This window comes from Xyrauchen texanus, chromosome 3 (genome assembly GCF_025860055.1).
Source record: "Xyrauchen texanus isolate HMW12.3.18 chromosome 3, RBS_HiC_50CHRs, whole genome shotgun sequence".
Classification (NCBI taxonomy): domain Eukaryota; kingdom Metazoa; phylum Chordata; class Actinopteri; order Cypriniformes; family Catostomidae; genus Xyrauchen; species Xyrauchen texanus.
The window spans coordinates 41093243-41118350 of NC_068278.1; the positions used below are offsets into that span (position 1 = coordinate 41093243).

Sequence of the window (25108 nt, forward strand, 5' to 3'; positions counted from 1 at the left end):
TCTCCCATTATTCATGTCGATGGCCATCAAGAGTTAGGATGATGAATAATGATAGCGGGTGCCTCAATGGGAGGAAATTAACTGCAGCACCGAAAATAACTCTTGAGAACAGTGATATTTGCTTGTGGGGCAGCCGCGTTGGTCTGCAATCAGTCTAAAATCTTTAAATACCACTCTTCTTTAACCACATGAGTACATGAGTCACCTGATGGTTTACAATAAAAATTAAATAATAATTTTAAGTAAAAACATCATAATCAACTTAATCTCGTAACATGAAGTTTAGCTTCATACACAAACTCTGTCATCGAATACTACATTTATTTTATAGTCTATAATAATATTATAAACAGAACATTTCACTGCCCAAAATATCCTAAAATGTTATTGTGCATGGTTGAATGTTGTGAATGGTGGACAAATGCTGTAAAAGAATGTATTTTAAGCTGCTCGTCAATGCAAATAGTCAATCAATAATAAAGAGTTGCTGTCTGCTTTAGCAATAATGCTTTTTACCCCGACTATTTAAAAAGTGACAGTTAATTAATCAAGCTATTATGGACCAGTTCAAGCTGAAAACACTTTGTGGACCACAAGAGACTTTAGAAGCCTTCATAGATAAATTACCCCTTAAAAGACTTAATATCCAATACTAAAACTATTTTTATGTATTTTTTTTCCGATGTGCTGTTTTTAGTAAACTGTGAGAGACATGATGTGGGTGACTTGATGAATTTCTTAATTTAAAGTTTATTTAACCACAATGCAAGCACCGTCTTGACTGCACAAATGCCACATGCAATTTTACCAGTTGTCAAGTCACTTGTCTTGTGAAACTGCCTTGTTTTTCTATTACATTGGCTGCATACCTGGCTTTATTTTTTCGTCATGCCAGCCACCTCAGTAGTCGATGTTATATAGTGGTCTCTGTATAACATTCAAGCGTATTGGTTGACTGATGAGTGTGCCTGTGCACGTGCTTGCTTAAACAGTGAAACAACTCTGACTTTGTCTATGACTTCACAGGCTAATATAGCTGCATCCAGATTAAGATGTGTTCATTAATTTCTGTTTTGTTATTTATTAATTTATTTCATTTCATCACAAAGGTCTTGGACTTGCCCAGAGTCCCAAAGGCCCGAGTCCGAGTCAAGTCCGAGTGAAATTGGACTTGTGACTCGAGTACAGTAATTAATAACTGTAATTAACAACTGCTGTTGTCTAAAGATGAGTTCTTGATACTCTCTGGCAGATAGATGAACGGGTACATCAAAAGACGACAAGGGATGGAGATGAAGTGATGCACTACAGATGGATAATCAGTACTCAAGTGGATTTTGAGTATAGATTTTGGGGGTTGGGACAACCTCTTGCAATTCTAAACCTGTATGACTTTCTTCTGTGGAACAAAAAAAGAAATGTAAGGCATGACAACCTCAGTTAATAGTTGAATATAGCCACAGGAGGAGATATTTTTACTTCAGTAAGCCACAGCATGGACAAAAACATCACGTTTGATCACAGTACAGAGGAGAAGAGGTAGTGTGGTTCACATTGCCATTTAAGTTTATGTAATTACACTGTAGTTGCTGGAAATTTACTGTAAAAAATATGGTGACCATGTTTCAAGCTTTAAGGGATTTCATTTTGATACCCTTATATTTAATTTTGTTGCTAACTGGAGCAATAATTAATACACATGAAGAGACAGCGCAGTGTCACTCTCATAAACTCTTAACACCATCAGGGTAAAACATGTGACACTTAAATAATGCAATAAACATTAACTAACTACAGATAATATAACACAGAAATCCCCATCGTATATATCTGATATGAAAAATAAGAATAAACATAACTCTTCCCATAAAATCGAATGAAATGTGATGGGTCATGCAGAGACTTCTGGGAATGTCTTATTTATTATATTATATACCATTATTTTAAAAAGTATGTTTTCTCTTTTTAAACATAATATAAATTTTTACTGCTAATTAAATTCTAAATTATCCTTTTGACATCTAATTTTTTTTGTACAATATTTACCGTAAAATGAGATGTATTGTCTTGTTAAATATATTCTCTCTTTTAACTTTGTTTACTGTAGCATTTTTGCTTTGATTTACCTTTGAAATTACAAGGAGTGACTTGACTATTAAAAGTTTCAGACAGTAATTAATATGCTGCTACAGTAAATGTGTAACACTTAAAGGCCAAAGCTGTTTGTATCTAATCTAGAGGGAATACGGCTCATTGCGACAGGAGTTTAAAATGCTGTTTTTCTTATTCAAGTAATGAACCCACCACCTCTATCTCTGAGGGGACTGGGAATCTTACCAGTCAATTCAAGGAGATAAGTGATTGCAGGGTTTGGTTAAAATGCTTTCATCTCCAGAAGAAGATATATATCCATGTTGATCTGAGACTGGGATCTTTCAAATAAAAACCTTTAAAATGGTGTGACATGAGTTTCACATCAAACATTGAAAGGTAACTTCTGACACACTTGAATTTTTCAGGAGACATTCACATGCTTTCATTGTTGTGACTGACAGGACGATAAGATAGGACTGGCAATGGTCCCAGAGTGGTTGTAATACAAATGGATTCTAAGCCTATGTTGGCTGCAGGTGTTTTAGGTAGAGTAACCAAGTCCTTTGAAAAACCTTCCAAGTTCACAGCTGATAACTTGGCCAAGGGCTAGTGCTAGAAATATTTGAAAAGGTGTGCTTTTGGAATGTAGTTATGTATGATGAAAATAATAAATGTTCTTTAGTGAAAGGGCAGCTTGTTACACCTATAGTTGCATTCAACGGTGGTCAGCTGTAACTACAAGTCACAACAGAATTCTTTCATATAGAATTCATGTAAAATCGAAGAATGAACAGGTGTAATGTAATTTAGAACAAAATCTGGCCAAAAATAATGTGTTTTTGAGTTTGTTTTGATTGTTCATAATAGCTCATGTTCCATCTCATGTGCCATCTGCAGCTGAAAGCCATTTACACATCTAACCAAATATGCCTCTCTTATCATCATTCTTTTGTCAGTATTCTGTGCATTAGCACTCTTTTATACACCCATCTTTGCAGTAGTATCAGTGCCATCATAAATAAAAATAACAGTGTAACTGGCACATGTTATGGTGGCGTATATCATGTTAGCGCGTTAGCATCATGAACTCAGAATGAAAACAAGTCAAATTAAGAGATGATCTACTGCATAAAACAGCTTCTTTCACTGACCTCATGTGAATTCTTCTCATAGAATGAGGCATAAAGACATTAATAACCAATTTGAATGTCACATTTTATTGTATGGGGGAAATGATGCAACAAAATAAAATGCGACTGAGGCTAAATTACTCTTTTTGTGTTCCAGGGATAAAAGACAGTCATACAGGTTTGGAAAAACATGAGGGTGAATGAATGATGATAGAATTTTCATTTTTGGGTGAACTATTGTTTAAACAGCTTAGGAACTGAATGGATCTGAACAAGCAGTAATAATTTGAATAATCATTTAACTACTGTCAGTGATAACAATATACAATTCTGACCATTAGAAAAGACAACAAGGACATTTTATTGATTTCTTTTTACTTCTGTCACACTAGGTAGGTACCATAACAGTCTTACAGTGAGTTGCATCATAAATCCTCTACTAAAACCTTAGTAATGGCCAGAGGCCATGCTGAATTGTTTTCTATCATCAAGACACAAAAATAATTTTATTGAAATATTAGACTACCTAAATATTCAATATGTTTTAAGCAATTAACAAAAAACTGAAAGAGATTTTTTTCTTCCATGGCAACAGCTGTGAAGGGGCATTGGGAAGTTTTAGTATGGGAAGGAGCAAGAAAACAATGTGTAATAAGAGGAATGAAAGGGCTTAATATCATGCTTCTAAATGAACCATATAAGATAACGAGGGTATAATTTGAACTGTAGAAAATGGGCTCAAAATTCCAGGTCTGGTTTTCTAGCATCTGTGCCCACCAATTGTCAGAATAGCCAATTTCCTTCCCTTCTTTTGTGGCATAACCTGTCCAACTGTAAAGTTTTGAAGAAACCCCACACCTGAAAGGTTGAATGTAAGGAGCCAAAATATTTTAACCAATCACAAATTGGTGCAGAAACAACATTTATATATTTTTTGATGTGCTGGCTGATTTTTCAAACATCAGTTCAAATTTGGTTTGCTGGCTGTCTTGCCCATATGTTCTTTAATTTGTGATTCTGCATTTGCAATACTCTGCAGTATAATTTAGACATTTGTATCTATATTTTGTTTGTTTGGACATCTCTGCTGGAGATGTAAATCATTATTTGCACATTTAGTCTTCACCACCCTGTGTTTCTGATGTGTGTATGAAGTTCACAAATTACTTTGTTCAAATGTTATTGTGCAGTGATTGATGTTTGAGGCTGAATTAATATTTTAGTAGATACCTGCCTCACAAGCAAATATATTTGAACGGCTTGTAAAAAAGAGAGGTAGTAAATATGAAACAAGAAAGAAATTAGGATTAAAAAAATAAAGATAAAAATTGTGTATTTTCTGTACAGAGAATATGACAAATCTTTTGTTTACATTACATTTATTTCAGTGGAAATTAGGATCTAGGAGCAGGCAGAGGAATGTTAAGTACTGAATCATTTATGGGTGAAAAATAGTTGGACATTGTAAAGAAATGTACAGAAAATACAGAAAGAGGCTAATCAGTTTATTAGCTCATGCTTTTTCATAAAGTTTTTCTCCATCTAAATACATGAGATAATCTGCTGATCTGATCAGATAAAACACTTATTATTACTGATTCAGATTTAATTTTACTTAATGAATACATGAATCAGTTCAAATTTGGTTTGCTGGCTGTCTTGCCCACTTCTGAGGTTTAATAGTAGCATAATAGGTATGCATAGTACATTGTCTCTCTCATCATCTCCTGACAAAAAAAGCCCATATGAAGTTACCAAAGAAAGCATTGGACTGGGACTGCCATGCTTTACTGCAGAATGAATCCATCTCAGCAATGAATATCACTGAGTGTGAATTTCTCACACAAATGCAATGGAAAAGTACAGTGGATTTTGTCATGAGGTTCCAGTGGCTTTCATTGTGTGGCACACACAATGAAAGTATGTTTTTATATTCATACACATGCCATCTGCTGGAAATATTCTGTTTGCACTGAGGACTGAAAACTGTCAGTTTAATGATGCGTGAATTTCCTTCATGATGAGTGGCAGCTGCGGAATGTGTTCATGAAGGACGGGTCAATAAGGACCTCATGTGGATGATGAAAGGGTGACAGTGTGTCACTATTGACATTTTACAGTGAAATTAGTAAACTCTCTGAAGAATCATTTTCAGTCTTCTTCGGTAATCATGTCATAAATATAAAAGTATCAAAAAAGACAACAAATTCTGCTTAATGTGTTAAAGGTACTTCCATCTTGCAGTTAATCAAGGGAGCTGTCTTCAGTAAGTTGCATAACATGAAATGAAATATCAGAAAAGGTCTCCCGAGTCTTTAATACCACAAGATTAGTTCAGGTCAGCAGAAAACACAGATAATTCACATTTTGAAACCTGAATCCTGAAGCCCCAAACAGATGAGTTGTTGGATACATCTTATCTTTAGTCTCTCTCTCTGTGTGTGTGTGTGTGTGTGTGTGTGTGTGTGTGTGTGTGTGTGTGTGTGTGTGTGTGTGTGTGTGTGTGTGTGTGTGTGTGTGTGTGTGTGTGTGTGAGCATGTATTTATCACTTTGTGGGGACCAAATGTCCCCATAAGGATAGTAAAACCCGAAATTTTTGACCTTGTGGGGACATTTTGTCGGTCCCCATGAGGAAAACAGCTTATAAATCAAACTAAATTATGTTTTTTGAAAAGGTAAAAATGCAGAAAGTTTTCTGTGAGGGTTAGGTTTAGGGGTAGGGTTAGGTTTAGGAGATAGAATATAAAGTTTGTACAGTATAAAAACCATTATGTCTATGGAAAGTCCCCATAACACATGGAAACACAACATTTGTGTGTGTGTGTGTGTGTGTGTGTGTGTGTGTGTGTGTGTGTGTTCTAACATGACCAAAGGGATACCCTCACTTAGAGTGAATAGTCTGTTTAAATGAATAGAAGTGGACATGAGAGTGCACAGTGAGTCAGTAATGTCCCTTAACACAATGGTCCATTTGCCTGAGTCCCAGTTATCTGCTTATTGACTCTGTCACCAATCCATACCATTGACTCACACTTTGTGTGTGTGTGTGTGTGTGTGTGTGTGTGTGTGTGTGTGTGTGTGTGTGTGTGTGTGTGTGTGTGTGTGTGTGTGTGTGTGTGTGTGTGTGTGTGTGTGTGTGTGTGATAGAGGGCTGAGTGATTGGGAGAGGGTTAAGGATTCATTCTGTAACATGTTCAGTTTTTATCCCATGTTCCATAGAATATTATCCTCAGTAATTTCCTGTATTGATGAATAATTTTGATTAGCAAACCACCTCTCCGTAACTGCACTGCAATTGAGATCAGGTAAGAGATTTTAAGAAGTATTTATTTTGAAGTATGAAACAAGATTGAATACTTAATTTAAAAGAAACTTTGCTGAATGCAGTGGGAAACGTAATTGTGGCTTTGATATGAAGGATTATGGACTGATACTGAGCAATATGAAATATGTTCTTTAATTTGTGATTCTGCATTTGCAATACTCTGCAGTATATTTTAGACATTTGAAAAAATATTTGAACGGCTTGTAAAAAAGAGAGGTAGTAAATATGAAACAAGAAAGAAATTAGGATTAAAAAAATAAAGATAAAAATGGTGTATTTTCTGTACAGAGAATATGACAAATCTTTTGTTTACATTACATTTATTTCAGTGGAAATTAGGATCTAGGAGCAGGCAGAGGAATGTTAAGTACTGAATCATTTATGGGTGAAAAATAGTTGGACATTGTAAAGAAATGTACAGAAACTACAGAAAGAGGCTAATCAGTTTATTAGCTCATGCTTTTTCATAAAGTTTTTCTCCATCTAAATACATGAGATAATCTGCTGATCTGATCAGATAAAACACTTATTATTACTGATTCAGATTTAATTTTACTTAATGAATACATTCATTTCTGGCTGTCACTGTACATTCAATTTTAAAGGGTTATGGGAGCTGTTAGAATGATAAGAATTATAGCTATAATATGACATATTTCATGCATTTCAATCACTGATTGACACTGCAGGATTCAGATTAGTGTTTGTGTTAATAGCTTCATCCCATGCTGGCAATGGAAACTATTATGTTCGTGGTGAATTAGCTCTGTCAATACCTTAAATTCTGTTTAATGTATCTCTTGTTTGAGTGTTGATCAAAAACTAATGAGCAATTAGAAAAAAGGAAATGGAAATTTCCAAATCATTTTAGTGTGTTGGGGGGGGGGGGAGATTGGGAGAGAGAGAGCGAGAGTGCTTAAAGTTTCAGAGAGCAAGGAGGATAGAAGGGAAAGAGACATAAACACAGCGAGAACGATACATGATGAAAAGTCAACTCTGTGTCAGTGTTGTAAGTGGGTTGAGTAAAAATGGCTATGGTGTCCCATTGATTGGATCTCTGAGTGAGGATGGTCGACAGCATTTCTATTTCTCTCTCTTTCACCATTGTTCTCTCTTACATTGCTGCCCATTGAGTGTGAAGGACACCAATGTGACAACTAATTATCCAGTTTGGAATACAACAGTGCTAATCAAATGCAGGGCCATGCCTCCTTATTCGTAACTGTGACTTTTAATTCCTTACCTGAGCAAGATTAATGCTGTTAAAGCTAAATTATTGCAGTATTTTGAACATTTAGATGAAAAAGATAATTTTATATTATTTTAAAGATCATAATATTAGCTTTATTAATTACTGTGAAGAACTCCTATAAGCAGCCTTCTTTAATCCACAGATAGAAAGAGCATGTTGTATTAATATGTTTCATTATAAATCATAAATATATAAAATAGCAGCATAGACAGATAGATAGACAGAACAAGACAGACAGACAGACAGACAGACAGACAGATAGACAGATAGATAGATAGATAGATAGATAGATAGATAGATAGATAGATAGATAGATAGATAGATAGATAGATAGATAGATAGATAGATAGATAGATAGATAGATAGATAGATAGATAGATAGATCCATCAACTCCGACTGACAAAGACAACAATTATGGTTAGAAGTAGGGGTGTTTAGAGATTCACCATTCTCATAAGATTGGTGCAAAAATAATTCCCATAGTTCCATTTATGTTATTCCATAGTTTTGATGACTGTACTATTATTCTAAAATGTGAAGAAAAAAATTATAATAAAGAATAATTAAGTGTTTCAAACCTTTTGACTGGTATTGTATATGCAATATAAATGTTTTTTGTATTTTGTTATAGTAAATGAATGATAACACGGCCCTAACAGGTGGGGGATCGACAGTCTGCGTAGGGAGAGTTTTTTCCACACTCGATATCTCATGAGAGACGTTTTGACTTTTCAACATCGTGTTTAGATTAGGGTACAGCTGTTGTTTTACAACAGACTCATACTGCGGCGGTGGCCGATCCTGTGTGTCTCCCACCTCCGTGCACTGAGGGAGAGAAACACAAGGAGGGTCACTCGGCGGAGAGGTTAGACTACCAACTTGCGCAGCAGGAGTGTGCTGGGCCCATGACAAAGAGGTCAATTGTTGATTCAGACTACTATCCTTTTGTTTCTCACGGCCTTTCTCCCAAAATGGCTTCATGTCTTTGCAAATAGAAGTTTTTAAGTTTTTATATAATTATAATCCCACGCTGGGTCTCCCCTGCCTCCTGTGACCATAGATTTCATGCTAGCCATATCTGCAGTCCTTGGATAAGGATATATTTGAGTTTTACCCTCTGACCTTCCTGCCAGATTACTCCAAAGCAGTTCTGTGTTAAAGCCTATATTATTTCTGAACATCCAGTCTCTGGGTGCTTCCCCCGGTATCGGCTGACTTATCTTGTTCCCCTTACTCACAACTCAACAAAGATGTTTCCTCCTAAGTGATGCAATAAACACAATACATTTTGTCATGACATGACATGATCATGGCCATGACAGGGTCTTGATGCGGTGGTCCTCCATCCACACCTTGATATTGACACCAGGTCAATAAAGGTGTGGATGGAGGACCACCGGATCAAGACCCTGTCATGGCCAGCCAAATCTCCAGACCAGAACCTGGAATGTGATCAAGAGGAAGATGGATGGTCTCAAGCTAATCAAACAAATCCGAGCTGCTTGAATTTTTGAGCCAGGAGTGGCATAAAGTCATCCAACAGCAATGTGAAAGACTGGTAGAGAGCATGCCAAGGCACATGAAGACTGAAAATCAGGGTTATTCCACCACATTTAGATTTTTCAACTCTCCCTAATTTAAAACATAAGTATTGTGTTGTTTGAAAATTTATTTTAACTTGTTTTCTTTGCATTATTTGAGGTCTGAAAACACTGCATCTTTTTATTACCAGTAACCAGTGAGTAAACTGGATACTATAGGCCTCACTGCATGAGCTTTTTTCTCTGGTCCTGTAATCATCTTTCCATCAGTTATTTGTGCTGTTAATTATTTCACTATTGATCTGACTGTCAGAGATTCAGGAAGCAGTTCAATGGCCAGTGTGTGCTATTGCCCGCAGTCATGCCCATGACCTCCTATTGTGCATGATCCAAAGAGTTGTAACAAGAAAAGGCATAACACATTTGCATATTTTCAGAATATAAACTATGACTTGTACTGGTGTTTAGAAAAAAATACACAGAAAAAAAAAAATAAATAAAAAAAAAAATAATGTGTATACTTTTTATAAAATAATGTGTATACATTGTTATTTAGTATTCCATATTAAAATTCTTTCTTATTTTCATTTTCTCAGGATGGACCATGATCGAGGCATGGACAACAGTCGTTACCGCTATGAGGATGAGGAGGGTAAATATCCTTAGGCACAAAACCACACACACAAATGCAAGAGCTGGATTGTTAATCCCATGATTTCTGTGACAGTTCTGAGCAGTAGTTCACTATCGATTCAGTTCACGAGACATTGCTGAACGCTTTGGGGAATTCTTTTTCCATGACCTAGTTGAAGCCTTTGAATCATAACGGCAATATTATGATTGGCAATGGTGTTTGAGCCCTGCCCCTATAGGCACGCATTTGCCCTATATAAGCGGGCGCTCACATCATTTCTTCAGAATTTTATTCCTTCAAGACTGACATAATCTCATCTTGCCTACGCACCCGGATCAGCCCTCTCTTTGCCGTCAATGGACACCAATCAGCAGACAGGATTCCCTGCAGATGTTCTTCGCCTGATTTTCAGTGCCTTCAGCGAGGATCAGCCACCCCCTCTAGTGTTCTGGTAAAGATGTCTGTCTGCCTCGTAGCCGGATCAGGTTCTTCACTCAGTGAGACATCTACCTGCTTCCAGCAGCATCCAGGCAGGAGCTGTATTCTTTCATAAATATATTGTAATATTCCATCTAAGTGATGTAAAAAACTCATAAAAGAGCTGCTTGTGTGTACGCGTCTTTTTAAAGAAGTCCATGTCTTTATAAAGAAGTGTTCCTGTGAGTGACACATCGCTCTGCCAAACCATCAGGAGAGCTGCATTTGCTGTCTGGGCCGCCCATGCCGAAGCAACTCTCATGGGGATAGACTGCCCTCACTGTGAGGACATAAGTCTCAAGACACTCCGGTCTCCGGCAGTATGCACGTGATGACCTCCGGCCCTCTATGAATGAGCATGGTGTTGTCGTTTTCAGCAGGTCTGATGATGATAATGATGTGCTTCCCTCACAGCAACGGAGAATGGTCCATGGAAGATGCTGCAGCCCCTCCCCCCACCGAGGGTGAGGAGAGTGAACAGGCCATTGTTACGAGTTAATCTGCGTCATCCACGTCCGCTCACGTGTTTCGCAATCATGTGGCACGCTTTCAGGCATCTTACGCACGGTCTGTGTTACTGAACATTTGTCAGTATGTTAACAAACGCCAGTATGTGGTTATACTGTAACGGGGTTCAAGGATGGATGAAAGGAGGAAAGGGGAAAATGTGGGCTTCAACTCAAAAGGTAGGCTTTTAATAACAAGTAACTCAAACAGTTTCACAGCTTCCACATATAAGCACATTGAGTGGCTGTTTGAAGCATGACTCTCTCCTTCTCAGTCCTCACTCCTCTTTTTATCCCTCTCCCCATTGTCCACTGCAATCAGAAACAGGTGTTAGACATATAGCGCTCAAGTGCCCTAGTGCTTTCTTTCTCTCCAGACGAACCCTCCACCATGCACCCACCTCCACACAGCCCCCCAATTTCTGGAGAGAAAATCAGCAAAAGCCATCCACGCCCCCGGTCTGTGGACCACATCGAACTTAAAAGGCTGTAAAGCCAGTTACCAATGGGTGATCCACAAGTTAATATCCTTCATGCAGTGGAGCCACTGGGGTGTGGTTATAACAGAGGTTGACGGCCCTCCCCAACAGATGGTATCGGAGGGTGAGTACGCCCAATCTGATGGCTAGACATTCCTTTTCAATGGTGCTGTACTTAGTCTCTCTCAGCGATAGCTTGCGACTAATGTACAGCACCGGCAGCTCCTCCTCCTCCACCACTTGCGAGTTCACCACCCCCAGCCCCTCTAGACACTGCTCCTTCCACTGGACCAGGTCTGGAGCTCTCTTTCTAGTGAGATCAGTCAGCGGGCTGGTGACATCCGAATAATCAGGCACAAACCTTCTATAATAGCCGGCCAGCTCCAGGGACTGTCTCACCTTTTTGGTCTTGGGCCTTGGGGATGCACCTGCCCATGATCCAAGTGGAACCCCAGATAACTTACCTCCATCCATCCAGTTGTGCACTTCTTGGGGTTTGCCGTAAATCCCACTCATCGCAGCGACCTCAGAACAGCCCTCAGATGCTGCATATACCGCTGCCAATGGTGACTGTATATGATGATGTCATCCAGATAGGCAGTGGCATAAGCCGAGAACTCCGTTCATAAGGTGCTGAAACTGAAACATAGCCGGGGCCCCGAACAATCCGAATGGAAGTGTCACGAAATGGTGTAAGCCAAACGGTGTGGAGAAGATTGTTTTTACGAGGGACATCGGCCTCCCTCCATAATTTCAGGAGGATGAGATGGTATATTTGACGTGCATCACTTCTATCTGTTCGTTTTACCTCACAATCGAGATATCCTACTCGTCATGTGACCTCAGGGCCCTTGCCACTTGGCGAGACATTTTGAGCTCGATGTTGGAAGTAATACAAGCACTTCATCTCCCAGTGTGAATTCCTGTTGTTGAGTGCCCCTGTCATATAGCTGGCTTTGACATTCCTGAGCTTGGAGCAAATTCTCCTGTGTTAGTTGACACAAATTGTGGAGTTTTTCTCTAAGATCAAAAACGTACCGAATTTCATTTTTGTTGTTTGAAGGTCCCTCCTCCCAAGCTTCCCGGAGGGGGAAACCCTGTGGAGGCTCGTGGAACCTCTCGAACTGCAAATAAAAGGGGTTCGAGACACTTATCCCAATTTCTAGCATCCTCGTGTACAAACTTATTAATCATATTTTTCAGGTTTTTATTAAATCGTTCCACCAACCCATCTGTTTGTGGGTGAAAAACACTGGCGTAGAGTATCCAGGTCAGGTTTGGGGAATGTACAATTAATTTTAAATGATCGTAATCACTGATTAATCATACGGTTTGAACCAGATAACAATACATACAAAAACGCCCCAAAAAGGGCTTATATAGTCCAAGAGCCTGCTTCAAATATATATAGATAATTAAACACAACGAATTATAATTAATTAGGAATATACATTATATGCAGACAGGCTATATTAATTTTAATAACACCTTAATGGAATTGACCCGTAGGCTACCGCAATCAGTCAGTTCGTCCAGCGAACCGCTTTGCTAAACATTTCTGATCAATTCTGAATTTCAATGGAATAATACTTGCAAAATGGACCTATGTGTGGCTGAGCAAGGCTGCATGGATGTCGCGTCTCCGTGGCATCCTTGAGATGGGCTTTTCTGTCGGTGTTTCCAGAGCGTGGATTTGAAACTCACTTGGAGAGAGAGTTGAAGGGTTGTTCCGAGAAGTTCGAAGCGTCTTAGGAGTAACTGTTGAATAGTTGACGAGTGTTCCGGAGGGTTGCAGAAAATCGGAGAGTTGAAATGTTCAGGGGAGTCCAAGGGAGGGGAGGAGAGATGAAGGAAGTTGGGAGTTGGGAGCAGCCAAGAAGAAGGAGAAGAAAAGAGAACGAAGGGCCAGTGTGGATGCAATTTATAACCTTAGAAAACGTGTCCCACCTCTCATTGGCTCGACCAATAAGAAGGGTGGAAGTTCCAGGCGGGAATTTGGTTTATTGCTCTTTGTTCTAAGGGTGCTCATTGCGGAGGGGTGGTAGCCGATGAAGAAACTAGGAAATATTCTTGTAATACTAATATGTTGTTGTTATCGACATATCATGTACACAGTCATTTCGATCTTGAAAATACCAAGTTATAGAGACCAAATGTGCCACACATATGATTTTGGTTAACCATAGTATGCAAAGTCTGAAACATTAACCCATTTGAGTTTGCAAGAAAACATAGACCAAACAACATAAAGGAAAATCATGAGATGGAACATTAGATACATGTCAATACATTTATCAAATGGTTGTTTATATAGAATATATAGGATTAAAAGGGGTTCATTTCTCCTTCTCAGTAAGAATTAAGTGAGAGTCAGCACTCTCTAACATTCCTTTGGAGGTCGTAAAAGTCTCCTTTATTTTGGACGTGAGATGGTTCCTTTGTCCCGTCAAGGCTCATTTGCATCATCTATGACTCGGGGTCAGGACTTTGGTTTGAGTAATTCAAAAGATGGTAAAACATAGCAGAATACAATTCTAAGGTAATCTTATATTTATATTCAGCTAGGACAAGTCGTAAGGTTTAATTTGATACCAAGAAACGTGTATTTAGTACACTTAAAAGTGGATATACACTCTTAGGCTATTAAATATAAGGCCTCAGAGTTTTACTACACAACTAAACAGTCTTACTAGTTTGATCTAACATCAGAAACACACAACACACAGGGATTACACATATTTCCTTAAAAATAAACCCTTCTAGGTTTTATAGGAAAGGCACACACATTTTTATGTTCAAAGTTTCACATGGTTTTTCTCACATGATAAAACACGAGGATTTGGGGTGTCACATGTGCGGGGAAAGCACCACGAGGATTCTCTGTCAATAGCTGGAGTGTCTCTCTGTCAATAGCGCATTGTACTCAACAGACTAGCTGGTGCCATTTCAGTGATCTTACAGGGGGTTCTTTGTATTCATGAATCTGATGGGTTAATGATTATCCTTCATACGCTACACTGGTGCAAATCGATACAATACCTAATAATACATACAGTTTGCGTAGTGTTTATGACATTAATATAGTGCCTTGATCAGTGAAGATTTCTTTTGGAATCCCCACTCGGGAGATTATTCTGATGCATGCCATGTTGCGCAGGGGCGCTGCTTCCGGATATCACATTGCATAGTCCACCAAAACCAATACAAAGCGATGCCCACGTGTGGTCCATTCTAATAGCCCGATGAGGTCCTTGCCATTAATTTCAAAGGGGACCTCTACCAAAGGAATCAGGCTGACATTCACAGCATGCTGCACATCACCTGCTAACATCCCCATGAATGCCCGACCAATTGAAACAGATCATTAGACAGTTTAGTGTGCAGTGCACAGAGAGAATGTCACAGCCTTTATTTTCTCATCAAATCACAGAAATACGGTAGCCTTGACAGAGTTCTGTTCATAATGATCACATACAAACAAGTATCTCTGTTATGTTTGCACGCTCATAAAACCATACCTTAGTGTACTTATTAACTTTGGCTCAGTACATTCTTGAGAATTTGCCTTGCTTCCCCATTTCACACACTGTGTACAACCGCTTCCCAGTGGTGAATGGTGCGCTATCACAATAAGTGTCAAATATAAACTGGCCGCTATCCTATTATGAGAACGCGTGGCAGCTGCTCACGGGCATGCCAGTTTGGGTGCTAAAAATGATAGAAAACGGGTATTCGATCCGATTAGCACACAGACTGCTTTGCTTCAACAGCATTTTGTCCTCAACCGTTCTGTCACAGGACATGCCTGTATTACGTGCAGAAATTCACAATCTCCTCACAAAAGATACGATTCAGTTTGTTCTGAGCTGCCACGGCTGCAAAGGGTTTTACAGCTGCTACCCTTTCTTTCCGAAGAAAGATGTCGGGCTTCATCCGATCCTAGATCTGAGACACTTGAATCACGTGGTGGCAAAATGCCCATTCAAGATGTTAACTCCAAAACAGATGTTATCGCACATCCACCCATGTTTTAAAGATTTGCGTTAGAAGGGATGACATATCAAGTCTTTCCCTTCAGATTGTCTCTGGCACCGTGCACAGGGATATAATACTTCACCATTTGAACAGCCTGGGTATCAATGTCAACTGGGGTTGATATTGGCGAAATGCACACTCTCCCCCAGCCAACAAATCTCCTTTTTGGGGGTTAGACTCGACTCGACTCCATGACCATGCGTGCCATCTCACGAGTGAGCACATCCAGACTATTCACCGGTGTCTTTTTCAGTTCAAACTGGGAAAAACATTTCCGTGATACCGTTACACGGAGTACACAGCTGTGATAATGACCGCTGTAAATTCCCTCGGTAGCCAGAATGGCCGACACAGAAGCACGAGCAATTCCAGATCAGGAGAGCAGAAATACTTTATAGAATGTACATTCCTCTGATCACACCAGGATTTGTTGTTCATAAAAAATACACCACCACCTCTGCTTTTACATGAGAGGTCTTTCACTCTGTCCGCTTAGTGCACAGAAAACCCCACGGTTCGATGGCTGAGTCTGGAATCTCCTCAGGCATCCAAGTTTCTGTAAGGCAGATAATGCAGTAGTCCCTCATCTCTCATTGTAAAGAGATCCACACTCTCAGCTCGCAGAGCTTAGTGTCTATAGACTGAAAATTTGCCGGTAGAATGCTTGGTAGCAGGGGTCGATTTGCGTGACATCTGATTTGCCGGACTGCCCAGACAAAGGGCTCTGCTGGCGTGTTTGAAAACAGTGGGTATTTAAGGTCAGGTTTTTGGTGTGCTATTGCAGAACCAATGTCCAAAAATGTTTGTCTATCATAGACAATAAGGCAGACAACATCCAAGACAATAAACATAAGAATTGTAGACAAAACAAACAACTGCAATATTGGGTCGGAGCTCACAATGCAGCAGTCGTAATAGGCGCTCATCGTGATCTACTCATGTTCTGATTTGTTCAGACAATTTGTCAGTGGTAGCGTACATAAATCGCCATGGTGGCACTCGATCACTACCGATGTTGAGTCTGGTTCAACACATCCTCTTGTGGAGCGCATGCCATCTCCTCTCCCTGCACGCGACATATGTCCCAAGCCATTTGAAATGTGGAGCAGACATATTGTCATGCTAGGGGCCGATGGCAGGGGAATGGAGACTTCATCCTCAAACAGTTATGAGGATTTTGGAAATGCAAAAGCGGAAAGTTGACCTATTTGCCACTGCAGAGACAGCTCACTGCCCTCTTTGGTACTCCATGTCCCAAGACCCACTGGAAGTGGCACAAAAGTGGTTGACGACACGCAACGTCTCTATACGTCTCCTTCAGTCATCAGCAAAGTCCAAGAGGACAACGAAACGGTTCTGTCGGTTGCGCCGAAATGGCCCAACCTAGCATGATTATCAGAAATGATGGAGATATTAGGCAGCCCTTCATGAGAAATACCACTGAGGAGGGATCTGCTCTCTCAAGCACAGAGCATGATTTGGCATCCCCAGCTGGATAAATAAATGAGCCGCGGGCCACATGTCTGCTGTATGTTGTCAGTTCACCACCATGTATTTGCTTTTACACAGGACTGTAACCACCAAAGACAAAAGAGATAAATACTCCAATATTCATAATAGAGCTCAATCAATGTAGTTTTTTAATACCCAAACTGTATTTTACTTGCCATGTGGAACCATTTTAGGATAAAATACTTTGCACTTTCCCGTGTGCTTCTCTCAATCATGGACAGCAACATTTGAAGAGACTTCCTAAATATGACACAGTGTCCTAGATTCAGGAACATTTTATCCCACTCTCTCTTATCTCTCCATTATCTTTTCAAGATTTGATAGAGCCCCAATCAAGCAAAAGTCTTTCATGCACTTCCTGTTATTTGCCATCTCACTGAGTGTCAAATAAGCGTAAAGCACATTATGTTGAAATTAGTCAGGTTATTATTAATGTGCCAACATCTAAAACTTTTGCTTTTACAATTAGCCAGACATTTTTTGCTTTCACAATTAGCCAGACAGGAAGTTGCTCTTGTGCCTTTGTTCATCTTGGGGGCATTCTTAAAACTTACCACAAAACCATAGACCTACAAATAAGCTGACAGCAATGAACACAAATAGACAAACAACAAAACAATTCTTGAAGACAGTAGTTAACAGGGATAGTTCAACCAAAAATGACAATTCTGTCATTATTTGCTTACCCTTAAAGATTGCTCAAAGAGTGTAAAAAATTGTTATGACTTTCTTTCGTTGGTGGAATACAAAAGGAGATGTTTGGCAGAATGACAGTCTCAGTCACCATTCACTTTCTTTGCACAGAAAAAAAGTGACTGGTGACGAGGCTTGTATTCTGCTTTATATCTCTTTTTTTGTTTACATGAAAGAGAGTCATAAAGGTTTGGATCAAGATGAGGGTGAGTATATAATGACAGAATTTTGGTCCCACTTGAATTACTATGTACTGTACTAACATTTAAGTACATATAATACAATGTACTTATTGTGTAATTACATTACAACACATACAAAATACTTACAAGATTCAAATTTGCTGATACTGAGGTTGAGGTAAGGGTATGTTTTGGAGTAGATGTAAGTTGTCATTTAACTTCTTACTAAAGTGTCTTTGCACTTTCCTCCAACAGACCATCAGTCAGTCTACATCGGTGTGCCAGCGCCCCGTGGTTATCGTCGTAGGCGGAGACGTTCATCCACATCTAGTCGTGATGCAGATGTAGAACGAGGGCTTCGTCATGACCACCACAGACATGGACGCTATGATTGTGATGACAGAGACCGGTATGATCTTGAGGCGGGCAGCCTGGATCAGCCAGACCACAGCCTGCCACCAGCCATCAACAGAACCAGTGAGCCCTTAATCGGTGATTCACATTATTGACATGTAAAATGTTTTCTGTATTATATCATAAGATGATATAATATGTTTTATATTATATCATGTAATAATGTGTTATGCAATACTTCAACACTTCAATGAGATGGAGCTGAATTCAAATATCAAATATTGAAAACAATATCTTAAAGACCATATGAAATCACTTGATGGGAGTAGATGAGGTAGAGAGTACCTATTTGTGTTTAAAGGGCACCTATTATGCCCCTATTCACAGGATGTCATTTAAATATTTTGTGTCCCTAGAGTGTGTCTGTGAGGTTTCAGCTCAAAATACCCTACAGATAATTTATTATACCATGTTGAAAATGGCAATTTTGGGGTGGGAATAAAAACATGCAAATGAGCTGGTGCCCCACGCCGTATCCAGAATAGGGCGGCGTTTTGGCATCTGTGCTTCAGATAACTAGACATCATAAGCAATATGTCTGACCCTGAAAATAGTGGTGTTCAGCCCTAAATGTTTGAACCGGAGTCAGACACTGATGAGTGAGAGACTCCGTCAGAAGTAACAACTTTGAGAATGAACCAGGAAGATTCCGAATGGTTATTTGATAAATGTATTTATTGTTGTAGAGTTTTTTCAGCAGTATTGCAACGATGGATGAGTAACACACACACACACAAATACTGTTACAATGTTCGCTATGCGCTATAACGAAACAACACTCACAAACATACATGTCCGTCGGCAGTGTCCATCAACAGTCATGGGCAGGGCCTGTACAAAATGACGTCACGTTGTACAGAATCTGCGAACGGCTTGTTCTGAGACTTTTCTCAGTTTTCAATGCGTATTTCTGCAAAGGGTCCGTTTTGTCAACTTTTAGGAGTGCACTGGCACCAAGGTAATACAATATAACCTCAATACATGAATAGATTTGATGTTTTCTGTAAAAGACAAGTTCAAAAGATGGGAAAGGGTTAAATTCAGATTGTGCACAGCAAAAATGCACTCGAGACATTTGTTAGACTCAAAAAAATGTAACTGAAGGTGAGAATGCCAAGGAAAGGAAACAATAAAGAGCAATAATGCCATACGTGTGTGTGTGTGTGTGTGTGTGTGTGTGTGTGTGTGTGTGTGTGTGTGTGTGTGTGTGTGTGTGTGTGTGTGTGTGTGTGTGTGTGTGTGTGTGTGTGTGTGCATTACAGCTGCTACTCAGCTTATCGGATATGGATACAAAACCCTGCACCCCATTCTTAATATCATGCTGTGCCGAGGGCAGGGAAGAGTTATTAATGCAGAATAGAAGACCAAGAAATACAATTATGATGATGTATAGCTGATCCTTGAGAGTACACAACTTGTGTGGCATCAAATTTTACTGTTAGTACAGAAGAGTGAAAAAACAATCAGACAAAAATTCAGACAATTCACACTATAATTTCTTACATTCATGCTAAATTATAAGACTAATGATAAGCTTGTCATATACAAAATTTTGCTATTTTTACACTTTCTCATTCTCATACCGTAACAACAGTCCACACTAAATTGTTTTCCTCATGAACTCTGATTCATAAGTTCCATCCCTATTTATAATTTCCGAAAATATCAAAATATTGATATTTTTTATGACATAATAAAAAAAGCCCATTACCTCAGTTCCTGTTGACATGGAACACAATGCTATTGATCTTTTCCTGATTTGTGCTGTAGCTGTGTATAATTACAGTTCATCTAAATGCTGTGACAACTTAAGTAGACATAGCATTTATAACATATTTGAAATGAAGTAGTTTTTCCACACCTAATCATTGTTTATTATTACCATTTAGAATAATACTCTATTCATCAAAAGGTGCCATGCTTATTGAGAGTATTTTAAGAATCCCATGTCCACACAGGGTGCTCTTTGGCTATTTTACCATTACTGTCTGGTTTAATTAGCCCATTAAAAAAAGATAACTTTAATACATTTATGCATTTGGCAGACGTTTTTATCCAAAGCGACTTGCAGTGCACTAATTACAGGGACAATCCCCCCAGAGCAACCAGGAGTTAAGTACCTTTCTCAAGGACACAATGGTGGTGGCCGTGGGGATTGAACCAGCAACCTTCTAATTACCAGTTATCTGCTTTAGCCCACTACGCCACCAGCACTCCAATTAAAACTATAGTGTTGAAAATAAATTCATACAAAGGCACTATTTATAATTGTCTACATTGCTAATTTCAAGCATTGAAGTATATGCCTTTAGATCAAATGTATATTAAGATAATGAAAAAAATAATTTCAGTCAAGTGTGTACAGACTTTTGACTGGCAGTGTATGTAAACGGTGTTGATTCATGACATAAATGCTGAATTTATACTTTGACTCTTTTTAAAAAAAGTTTTTTAATAGATTAAACTTCAATTCAGTGTAATCAACAGCTCCTTAGTAATCTCTTTGTTATGTTTCAAATCACTGAATTATGATAACTGTGGTTTCCATGTCAGCAGCAGAAATTACAATGTTCCCTTTTGCCTTTATTAATCAAAATTGTGTTTCTCTTTAAGCAATATTCTCAATATTTAGTCTAAATCACGCTTCTCTTCACATATAATTTCTTCACATAAATTTCAGTGTTCCTCATAGTCATAAGGACTCTTTTTTTCACTTGTGGTGTTTGAACTGGAATTTCATGCAGGCACTTTGACTGCCACCACAGGCAGGGCCTAGGTATCCAAGTTTAGTGAGCTAACTTACACTTTTGCGAACTCTTTGTTATGCTGGCACCTCATTTAATGTCAATCTCAACACCTGTGGTATGGGCTGCTGTTCTCCACATGGCTTCTTGAGTCCTTTCTTACAGTATGTCCTTACAAAGCCTGTGATTAGCCCCTGTGCATGGAGAATGAAGCAGACAGTGATGATCAAGCCATTGTGGAAAATAAACATTCTACCAAAATCCCACTGATAAAAGGAGCCTAACAGGTGTTAGGGATGAGAAATGCAGAGCTAAAGAAATTAAAAGAAGAAAAAAACAGCCAGACAGTGCCACAGGCTCCCTGGCACTACCTCAGACAAGCCAAAAACAAAACAAGCACAGTGTGGATTTTCAGCTTCAGTCACAGCTTGCAGCGTCAGTTTTCACCCAGAAAATTAAAGAACAATGACTTTGCAGGTGTTCCTCCAGGGCGCAGGCAGCCATCATAACACTACATCAAACCCAGTATTTTTACGAACAGTGGGGGCTGTTTCTTCATAACGTGCTGTGAAGTTGTGCTGCTTGCAACTGCACTTTTTATTTGTGAAGGATATCCTAGGAAGCTCTTTCATTTTGCTATCTCACTGAGTTTTCAATCACTTCTCTTCCTATTCATCTCTTAGTGTCCCCAGCAGCAGAGCGACTACGCTACATTTTAGGGGATGAGGAGGAGACCATGCCCACACCAACTCTGTTCACTGAAATGGACACACTGCAATACGAGGGAGATGAGCTGGAGTGGAAAGAATCAGCTAGGTATACAAGCACACACATTCTATTTAAAATAATGAAGTGTTTAGTTTGTAATTTCTGCACCATTAATGTCATTACTCAGAATTGCACAAATAAACGGGTTTCCCAAACGCTCCCCCATCTGCCACTGGCCGAAAAAACTGATATTCCCTCGTCGAACTAGAACTATTGAATGAGTCTATCTTGCTCCGTCTGGCTGGTCGATATGCTCAAACAGAGCAATGTTTTGATAACGCCACAGAGAAACAATGTTTCAACTTTTTGTGGGAATCCTACGAATGGCTTACTTATAGTGGTCTCTGTATATTTAGTTTGGATAGCAGAAAGTATTTTAACTAGGTCTGTCAATCGATTACAGTTTTGAGTCCAATTAATTACATGGTGTGCTGATTAATTAATCAAATTATTTGCATATATAAATATTTGCTGAGAAAGACCCTCAAATAACAATAATTCAATTACAAGTACATCTGCATCAGACGGATGCTTTTGAAGTATCTCACTTTGGTTGTGTCGAGTCATAAGCATACCATTTTTAGGTTGCTGTGACTAGTTAAACATAGTTTAATACTTAGAAGAGCCCATCTTGAGATCTCCAAGTTCAGATTTTTGGTTGGTTCTCTGAATAAGCTGCGTGTTGTCTATACAGCTGAAGTTTCGCTTACTGCCCCCTGGAGAAAACAGGTGGTTCTTCAAGCTGGAATTGCACAGGGATCTTCCTTATTATGGTCTGGGGACATGATTAATTGTGTTAATTGGTTTAATGTGTTATTTTTTTATATAATTAATCACGCTGACGTAACGTGTTAAATCGACAGTCCTAATTTTAACATAAAAAAAATTACATGCTTTACCTTTTTTTCATTCACATTTTTCTCAATGTTTCTTTGTGATATTTCCCATTGTAATGTGCACAGACAACTATAAGTAAGCCACATAAGTATGTGTAAACACATTGACTGTGTTGCCTTAAAAACGTTCCTCTGTTTGTTTGAGCAGTCCAACATGTCAACTTCTGGCTCCTCCAATGATGTGTGTTTTGGATAGGACTACCTGTAATAAGCTGTTATTGATCAGTTTGTCAGAACAAAGGACTGTTAGAGTGTTTTAAAACAATCATTACTCTTTCAATTCCTTTTGGTGCCGCTAATGACAAATAAATGACACACTTTAATTTGAAATGAACAACATCTGCACAACATAAATAAAAGATTACTAACTTTAACTGTGTCTCTGTGCATATCTGCAGGTGGGTGAAATTTGAAGAAAAGGTCGAGGAGGGTGGGGAGAGATGGAGCAAACCCCATGTTTCTACACTCTCCCTTCACAGCCTGTTTGAACTGCGGACATGCCTACAAACAGGCACCGTGCTGCTAGACCTGGAGGGTTACTCACTCCCACAGATAGTCGGTGAGCAACAAGCCTCAACTACACTCTATGAAGATACAGAATTAGACTGGTGTCTTAAACCAACTGGGTGGCTACTGAGGTGCAAACCACTTTGTATCATGTGCATTTAAACCTTTCACTTCTGTTTGATCTAGATGAAATCATAGAGCATCAGATAGAGGAAGGGTCAATTGGTCCTGAACTGAGAGATAAAATCAGCTTTGTCTTGCTGAGAAAACACAGACACCAGACAAAGAAGCCCATCCATCGCTCCTTTGCCGATCTGGGCAAGTCTGGGACGGGAGGAAGTGAGTATTTTTTGTCTCTATGTACATCCCTACCTTATCTCAGGTATGTTAAATGGAAATATGAATGGATGAATGAATGAACACGATCTTAACTACAGCACTGTAGTGGAATTACAGCTAATTCAATGCTATTACTGGCAAGCTGATTCTAAGTCATCTGCTTTTAATGCATCTTCATGTATAATACAGTCTTATTGCTTGGCTGTCTTAAAGGGATAGTTCACTCAAAATGAAAATTCTGTCATCATTTACTCACCCTCATCCCATCCCAGATGTGTTTGACTTTCGTTCTTCTACTGAACACAAACAAAGATTTTTAGAGGAATATCTCAGCTCTGTAGGTCCTTGCAATGCATGAATGGTGGCCAGAAATCTGAAGGTCCAAAAAGTGGATAAAAGCAGCATAAGAGTAATCAATTAGACTCCAGTGTTTAAATCCATCCATATCTTCAGAAGCGATATGATAAGTGTGGGTGAGAAACAGATCAATATTTAAGTCCTTTTTTACTATAAATCTCCACTCTCACTTTCACATCTGAAAGTGAAAGTGGAGATTGATAATAAAAAAAGAAGAAAGAAATACACATTGGGGATGGCACAAGGGTAAGTAAATGATAAGAGAATTTTCATTTTTGGGTGAACTATCCCTTTAATTTTCACCAAAAATGAAAATTATATGAAAACTTACCCTCATGTTGCTCAAACCCCATTAATTGATTTTACCCCAATGAAAGAAAATGTGTTATTTAGCAGACTGTCCATGCTGCTCTTTTCCATACAATAATATCAGAGAGGGGACCTGCTGTTGGCTGTCGAGCTCTTGAAACAAAAGGAACAGACTAACATTTAAGCATGCAGGAGATTTGAAAGCTAGATAGGATTTTTCAGTGATTAACTCAAAGCTTTCCAATGGTTTAGATGACTTGGAATGCATCACACAAGTCGAATGAACTTTTATAGTACTTTTATGGAAGGTGATTATCCTTTTTGGAGCTTGACAGCCTGGTCACCATCCACTTTCATTTTATGGATAAGATGAGCCTGGGCATTCTGTTATATAACTACTTTTATGACTCATAAAAATGATGGTGTTTGCATCACATGACGAATACATTTTTGGGGTGAAATATCCCTTATTATTTAGTGGTTAGAGCTTTCATTGTTCTCCTTTGTCCACAGTTCATTAGCTAATCAGCTAATTAGAGAAACGGTGTCTTCTTAATAGTTATACTGTCGCTTGTCTCTCAGCTCGGAGCCCAGCCCGAACTCCTGCCACAAGTGCAGCAAATTTGTACCGCTCTACAGAAGATCTGCATACCAAACAAGCAGCCAACTATGGACGACTACGTAGGTCTATGTGCCTTTTTCCTTCCTGAAATCCAACTTGCATTTAATTCTTCTGACCTCAACTTGCATATTCTATTTATCTAGAAAGTGCCAGTGATCTTTTTATTGACTACTGACTTTACATTTTGGTGGAAAGTTCTTTAAAACCAATACAAAAGTTAAAACTGTATATGGCTTTTTATAAACAGGTTTTTCATAAAAAGCTATTCAACATGAGAATGAGTTTTTATT

At 38.9% G+C, this 25108-nt stretch overlaps 1 protein-coding gene across 2 annotated transcripts in view; it reads left to right on the forward strand.

The window, feature by feature from the left end:
* Window positions 1-6383: 6383 nt before the first annotated feature.
* Window positions 6384-25108, forward strand: part of slc4a5a (solute carrier family 4 member 5a) — a 44306-nt gene continuing 25581 nt past the window's right edge. Inside the window, exons 1-7 of one of the 2 annotated variants that reach the window (XM_052098075.1) lie at window positions 6384-6530; window positions 9941-9996; window positions 18118-18354; window positions 21704-21836; window positions 23083-23243; window positions 23378-23530; window positions 24779-24877. In XM_052098075.1, the coding sequence (XP_051954035.1) occupies window positions 9942-9996; window positions 18118-18354; window positions 21704-21836; window positions 23083-23243; window positions 23378-23530; window positions 24779-24877 (838 nt within the window). In that variant the 5' untranslated portion in view covers window positions 6384-6530; window position 9941. The remainder of the gene's footprint in view (window positions 6531-9940; window positions 9997-18117; window positions 18355-21703; window positions 21837-23082; window positions 23244-23377; window positions 23531-24778; window positions 24878-25108) is intronic. The other variant, XM_052098080.1, reaches the window with a different exon arrangement.